The 7,564-nt window shown below is 43.4% G+C and overlaps 1 protein-coding gene and 1 long non-coding RNA gene across 6 annotated transcripts in view; one reads left to right on the top strand and one right to left on the bottom strand.

Moving 5' to 3' along the window:
* The first annotated feature begins 270 nt into the window (after positions 1 to 270).
* On the top strand, positions 271 to 1,030 carry LOC308322389. 2 transcript variants are annotated; one of them, XR_013964708.1, is made up of 2 exons: positions 271 to 420; positions 512 to 1,030. It is a non-coding gene; the product is annotated as an uncharacterized lncRNA (long non-coding RNA). The 2 variants fall into 2 exon arrangements; XR_013964709.1 differs by having other exon boundaries at positions 271 to 461.
* Positions 1,031 to 1,181: 151 nt separating this feature from the next.
* Positions 1,182 to 7,564, bottom strand: part of kdm3b (lysine (K)-specific demethylase 3B) — a 40,619-nt gene continuing 34,236 nt past the window's right edge. For all 4 annotated transcript variants that reach the window (XM_080773594.1, XM_080773596.1, XM_080773595.1 and 1 more), the window contains 4 exons: positions 6,475 to 6,614; positions 5,487 to 5,663; positions 2,348 to 2,482; positions 1,182 to 1,763 (listed from right to left, as the gene is read on the bottom strand). In XM_080773594.1, coding sequence (XP_080629720.1) covers positions 1,689 to 1,763; positions 2,348 to 2,482; positions 5,487 to 5,663; positions 6,475 to 6,614 — 527 coding nt within the window. In that variant the 3' untranslated portion in view covers positions 1,182 to 1,688. The remainder of the gene's footprint in view (positions 1,764 to 2,347; positions 2,483 to 5,486; positions 5,664 to 6,474; positions 6,615 to 7,564) is intronic.

The following is a 7,564-nucleotide window of genomic DNA, read 5'->3' as shown; positions in this document are numbered from 1 at the left end:
CAATGTAATACTATTTTCTCCTATGCAAACGGACATTTTGGTGACTGCCTTATTTTTGTGATCCACTTACGAATTCAGACACAAGCAGGTGATTCTGTGAAAGCTGGGTCAAAATAGACTAGACAGACATGCATGCACACGTGCGCGCGCCCACACACACACACACACACACACACGCACCACCAAGCAAACATCAACAGCCTTTCGGTGAACCCAACTTCATCTTTCAATAATATTGAATAATGAACACGCGTACATTTATTTTTGGGAAACTTTATTTTGGAAAAACAAAATCAAAACAGACTGCTAAGATCAATATATATATATATTGATACAATGTTAATGGCCAGTAGTTCTGTTCGGCTGGAGTCGTGATACTTTTACAATGTTGTTGGGAGTCTGCAGTGGGACAACAGTGAGGTGACCCAACAAATGAAGACGCCTCTCCAGACACCGGTGAGGTGACCCAACCAATGAAGACGCCTCTCCACTGTCTCCAGACACCGGTGAGGTGACCCAACCAATGAAGACGCCTCTCCAGACACCGGTGAGGTGACCCAACCAATGAACACGCCTCTCCAGACACCGTTGAGGTGACCCAACAGATGAAGATGCCAGTCTCCAGACACCGGTGAGGTGACTCAAACAATGAAGATGCCTCTCCAGACACCGGTGAGGTGACCCAACCAATGAAGACGCCTCTCCAGACACCGGTGAGGTGACCCAACCAATGAAGACGCCTCTCCAGGACACCGGTCCTCCCAGATTGCATTCAATCAAAAAACAAGCTTCTTTATTACCTTTATTATCTTGATTTTTTTTTTATACAAAACAAAGTAGATAACATACTTCTGAAAGTTTGAATTCTAAAAAGTGAAAACAGGACAACTGAAAATAGAAAACTTTGGTCTGTTTCCCTTCACTGGCTGTTTATCACAAACCCATTTTTCAGCCAGAGTGCAAAAGGAATCAGCTGGTGAAAACTTTAACAAAAACAAAATTAAATCTCTACATAAGAAAAAAAAAAAAACAACAACAGCCAACCGCTCTTCTACTGAAGAAAAATAATATTGACGTTGTCAAAAAAAAGGAAGTTAGCCCAGTGCTCACATTTTAGATGCTCAACGCAGCAGCTGAACGTCTCTGCTCTGAAGGCACATCAACATTCTGCCTCACAGTCTCCCTCCCCCTGGTCAACTCAATTTATTATAAACAACAATAAAACAATAGAGCAACAAACACGCTGACCTTAAATACAGGGTTAATCAAAAGTGAATTGGAAAACAACTAGACGTGTGTTTTTTTTTGTTTAGCATACCGTGTGTAACAGTGATGAAGTGAACTTCCTTCATCAAAGCGCTGACTAACTACCCCCTAACCCCCCTCCCCCTCCCCCTACCACCCTCCCCCGTCACGCACGACCGCGTCGCACCTCAAATTAGTTTGAGTGAGCAGCAGCATCTTCTCACGTCTCCCTGAACCCCATAAAACCAAGGCCTTCACTGCCCTGCGGAAATCCCTATGCTTTATCACTGCAGCTTTTGCGTGTGTGCGTGTGCGTGTTCGTGTGTGTGTGTGTGTGTGTGTGTGTGTGAGAGAGAACGCAAAAGGTATGCAACTTTAACATGTGTGTATGTAGTCAAGAGTGGTCTTGAGTGCCTTGAGGTCTTGGACAGTGGTTAAAGCCACTAAGGGCGCTTCGGCTCGTGGCATTTCAGAGTCCCAACGGCGTCCTTCACTGCATGATAGATGATGTTCTTCACCTGAAGAACACAAAGCAATACGTTTACAACACTGACACATCATGTACATGAGGCAGACACAGAGACACTTAACACCGGAGCTCCACTGCAGCCATCAGGCGTCGGGTCAACATCGTCGCAGGGAATGTTCCCTTTTAAAACCCATTTAGGCCTGAGGACGATTCTACAAATGTCTTCTGAAAAACGCATGTTTCTATGTCAGTCGTTCTCAAACATTGTCATGTCAAAGACCCCTAAATATATATGAAATTGGCCTACGACCCCTTCCCCCCCCCCCCCATCTGAAAATATGTTGTTCCAGAGATCCTCCAGAAGCAAAGATTTGAGTAAAACATTTTCGCTCTGAAAGTATATTCAAAGATTTGCGCCACATTTTCAAGATTTTTTGAAAAATAGCAGATCTACAAGCTCATAGTGCGGCACTAGGTGCTGCCGACGTTGCGTTGTGTGCGATGGCTGTAATTTTCAAGTCGTCAGAACACACTGCGATGCAACACAGTCAGTGGAGCTTCGCCGTAATAAATGCATTATTTCCAACAAATTAAATGCAAGATTGTTATTAGTCAAAGAGGGAAAACACCAACCTGTAGCTTATCCTCGTGGTTGGAGTGAGTGGTGGAGAGATGTCTGAACTCCTGCGTCAGTCGGAAACAGTGCCTCACGTGCTCTGGAGACACAAAGTCCTCTGCCGCCTTGATACAGCTGTACAGGTTGTGCACCTACAGTAGGCAAAATGCAAAAACCCCATTAATACAGCACAGATCCACTAGCCTCGGAAAACACAGGCGTTTTGTATTTCTCTAAATAAACCAATAATGTCGGCGTCCACTTTGTTGACGTCAGTGTTCCGAGCTGGGTTCTAATGGGGAGGGGAGGAGGAGGGCGGCCGCGGGGGGAGGAAGTTGGCGTCAGTTGCCAGCGCTAGTTTGGAAACCAACGGAAACCGTTAAAAAAAAAAAAACTACAGACTTTCCTAGACCAAAGAATAAAGTTTCAGCATAAAGGAATTGTCAGTTCTATCTTGATGCATTCTGTCTCCACCTGGTGGCTTGTATGAATGCAAACCTTCCATGGCAAGTAACTAACTTTCCTGCTTAAAATGTTGAATTTCTACAACTTAGACATTGAGACATATGTACATTAGTACAATTATGGAAGGTCATTTCCTTAAAATAAAGTAAGAAACTGATGGTATGTATGATTAATAATCATCCCTTATTTCAAAATGTTACTTTCATGGGATTTAACTAAACTCGGCACACAAAGTTTGGAAACTTAACTTTGTTCCATTATTTCGCCACTTTAATAATACCAATTTATTATTTGTATCTTATATAATTTGAATTGTTTATTAGTCACCTTTACAACGAGGTACAGCATGTAGGGATCGGACATTCCTGGAATGAGCAACACTGCTAAACGTGTGGGTTGCACCCCCAAAAAAATGAAATATTGTTCTGTTGGCATTCACTCTCGTTTTGAGCTTCAGGTGCTGGAAGGTGTGTGCCAGTGACACAGGTATGTTGCACTCAGTCACAGGTGTGTGCCACTCAGTCACATGTGTGTGCCACTCAGTCACATGTGTGTGCCACTCAGTCACAGGTGTGTGCCAGGCACATTAGCATGGGTCAGGTGTGTGCCAGGCACATTAGCATGGGTCAGGTGTGTGCCAGGCACATTAGCATGGGTCAGGTGTGTGCCAGGCACATTAGCATGGGTCAGGTGTGTGCCAGGCACATTAGCATGGGTCAGGTGTGTGCCAGCCACATTAGCATGGGTCAGGTGTGTGCCAGGCACATTAGCATGGGTCCTGCCACTTTCTGGACATTGTTTAAATGCTCCAAGCAGCAGCAACACTGGTGGAAAGATGCCACGTTTGTCCCTTCAGGATAATGCCCGTGCAACAGGGAACGTGGAAGCTGGTGCTCCAGCATACAGAGCGGCTGCATTATTTGGTGTCAGCCCTGGTACCATTTCTTGGACGTGCTGTACGTGCTAGAGTTACCAACAGAACCACATTGGCTGACTCGCAACACATCCTGGTTGAGGAATGGGGTGCCATCCCACAGCTGAATGTGGCTAGGTTGGTGAGCAGCATCATGAGGAGGAGGTGCCAAGCGGTTGTGGCTGCTTTTGGATCGTCCACCCGCTACAGAGTCCATAACACTGAGTGTAAAATGTTAATGAAGTGTAAAAATATGTGTTGTTTTTTTCCTTATTACTGTGGGAGAGTGCAATCATCCAATCCACTATGCAACTCAAAGCAAGGGTTGAACAACAGCCATTTGCCATGTTGGCAAATGTTTTGGGGGTGCAACCCACACGTTGAGCAGTGTTACTCAGTCCAGGAAGGTGACTAATCAATGATTAAAGTGGAGAAATAATGGACGAGTTAAGTTTCCGAAGGACTCTTTCAGGCTACTGACTCCATCCCACAGGAGAAAAGTAATAAGTAATAAAGATCTCAAGTTGTTCATTATGACGCGGTTTTCTCAGGACGACCCAATTATACCCGTTAATAAGCAGCTCACGCACTACGCATTTACACCTGGTATTTGTATGCATTCTTCTTCTGCTTTCTGTCTGCATGGCAACCAACTCTCAGCATTCATCATTCAACTATTGTTGAATGCTGCTAGAGTTAATAGTTCACAAAAGACAACTGTTGTGACTCCTAGCTGGTCTCCTAGCACTTAAGGTTTATGTCAACATGGTTAAACCTCCACAGCCAGTGACACAATGCGTTTCCTTATCCAATATCACATATTACACGGCTTGGTTGAATGCTTGATTCCGATTGGTCAATCGCCAAATTCAGCGGTCTGTTATTTCTGGATAATGACCGCTCCGATACCTAGTCAAACCCTCGGAGCACCCGCTGTGCCCCGCTGATTTACTGCCGTTTCCAACATGACAGCCATGTAAACACACCCACTATGTCATTTACAGATAAACATTGCTCTCAAAAATGATTTTTTGAGCGAGGAATAGATGATGGAGTACCAGAATATGGATTCCATTTGATCAACTCGTTTTGTTGCACTTTAGATCAATTTATTAATGTATGTATTAAAGTAGCCGTGTAATACGCGGGATAATGTATGGCTGAGTGGTCAGCTTATAGATGAATCAGCCCGTCTGTGATTTATCTATAAACAATGACCACTCAGCCATACATTATCCCTTACTTACCACACTGACCGGAATATAAACCACTGATAAAGATGAACCCCAGCCCCATTTTCAACTTGACAAAAATGTACACGTACATTTACATTTAAATACAATAGAAATTAAATCCTTGCCTACTTCCTTCCCATCAAACTGAAAGAATAATACCTTCCCAATAAAAAGCGTGACTCGTTCTCTCGTAGCCGGCGCTGAGAATAGAATTTCCCCGTGGGATAACAAAGGTATACAGACGACGCTAAATAGTCTCTGGAAAGCACACTCACATTTATATTTATTTTGTAAAAAATTCAAAATTAAATACGCTTTTATTGGGAAGGTCAAGGTATTATTCTTCCAGTTTGAGGGAAAGGAAGTTCTGGTTCGAGGGTTCTGGCCTGATGACTACAAAACAATGACTACAACATGACGTAAGAAAGATATCATGCGCTCCCGACCGGATCAATTCAGTAACACAGATACAGACAAATTATCATTTTTTAACCTGAATCCTATCATTCTATTCATGTTAAAAGGTAAAGCAAAAGGTCTCACCTGGTGTGGAGCACCAGCAGGGATAAAGACAGCATCTCCTAAGAACTGGACAATGGCCCAGCCCTGGACTCCAAACTCCTCATAAAGTCTCCGGCGGAGGAGTTGGTCCAGATACCAGCTCTGGTCGTGGATGGGGTCGTGGTCCGGAGGGTTCTCTTGACCCTGTTCCTCTCCCACCTGACACAAACGGGGAGAAAGTACAGGACATTATATTTCAATATCAAACACACACACTGCACTTAAATATACAGTGCAAACAACCTAGACTACCGAGGATATTTTGGTTAAAGTAAAGTTGATTTACATGGCATTTCATTAGAAATTCAAATGAAAAAAGTTTTTAATTAATTATTAGTGACAGGTTGGCCTTGGCCGGAATTAAGTAGTTCCGGTCATTTTGTGGGGGCACAGGGGGCCACGGATTAATGGTAAATTAATTCACAAAACTAGCGTCACTTGTATTGTTGACTTATTTCTACCATACCTTTGTTAATTTTTGACCCCTCTACCACACAGAACTATGTTTTTTGTGTCCATATCACTTGACTACACCCCAAAAATAGTTCCATGTGATAGAGGGGTCAAAGTTGAACAAAAGTTCCGCTAATATTTTAGAAATAGGTAAAAAGAAAAATACAAATGACGCTAGTTTTGTGGATTAATTTACTTTTAATGCGTGGCCCCAGTGCCCCCCACAAAATGACCAGAACTACTTAATATTCACCAAAACCAGAGCAGAACTCCCACCACGGGACTCGGGCAATCAATTAATACAGTTCCAACCACTATATTAATGGCCAGTATTTCATAAAACTTAAGTTCAAAAATTGTGAACTATCCTTTAAGGTGCAACTTAAGGAAAACACAGTAGACTACCCCGACTACTTAATTAAAATAAATACAACGTAAATTCTGACAGACGCAGGCAATTCATATAGAAACAGAGGGACAACATGTGATCCGAGATGTAGACCAATAGACAGCTGACCTTGCGGAGCAGCTCTCGGATCTTTTCGGCGTCCTTGGCAGCGTAGATGTGCCAAAGAGCTCCGGGTTTCTCCTTTGCTTCGTACACTCGTCTCTTTGTCATGTCGTCCACATCACCCTCCTCAATGGTGGTCATGACCTCTGTAGGACGGATACGGACACACGGACGGGCACACACACACACACACACAGACATGGACGGGGACACACACGCACAGGGTATAGCTCGGTCACTATATGCAAGTCACTTAAACTTAATTTGAGCTACAGCTACTGGCATTTGAGCTATGGCTAACGCCCAAGTCTTTGCCTGCCGACATTAGATTCTGAAAAACGCTGACAACCTGTATCTTTAACTCTCTCTGCCACCTTGGGGCAACAGATGGTATTTAACATTGCTGAGATTACTACTCATTCACTTCCGTTCTCCCGGCTCGCAGACCTCCGTTGTAGGAAACGGCTTATGTGAGCATTAGCTCACGCCGTTTCTCTTTCAACAGAAACGTTAATATTTGCGATGGGCTGTCAAAAACACAGATTTTGGTTAGAATTTAAATCAGTGATTTAGATTCAGAGTTATTAGCGTTAGAGTATTATGTGGTACTGTAATCAGGGCGTTGAAAAGAGAGCTTGCTCTCAACCGACTTCCCTGAATAAATAAAGGTTAAAGAAAGAAAGAAGACTTTTCCTCCCTTCCGCTATAATGGAGGGGGAACACTTTTGATGGCGCACAAACCGGAAATGACGTAGAGAGTTGCACAACAGGCTAGACTGTAGTGTATCGCTCGCTGATATCAAACAATTAAATCTCCGTCTTCGGGACAAATCTCACGAAATTAATTAAAAAGACGGAGATCTCCATCCTGAGCAGTAACGTAAAGTTGGTCAAGTAACTACGGTAAGTGCACTGGGGTAGCAGAGGAGAACAGCCTCGGTCTTCATAGACTTCAAAAGAAAACACATTTGAACCCAACATTGACATCTCTACTGCACGAGTGAAAAGAGTTTATTAAGATGCGAGTATTAGGGAAAAGGATATGAAAAGAATTACGACACCACTGGCCATTCATCCAAGGGGTTAATAAATGTTT

This window comes from Protomyctophum bolini, assembly GCF_963924005.1.
Source record: "Protomyctophum bolini genome assembly, chromosome: 10".
NCBI classification, from domain to species: domain Eukaryota; kingdom Metazoa; phylum Chordata; class Actinopteri; order Myctophiformes; family Myctophidae; genus Protomyctophum; species Protomyctophum bolini.
Note: the sequence above shows the minus strand (reverse complement) of the source record. Positions and strands in the feature narration are given on the sequence as shown.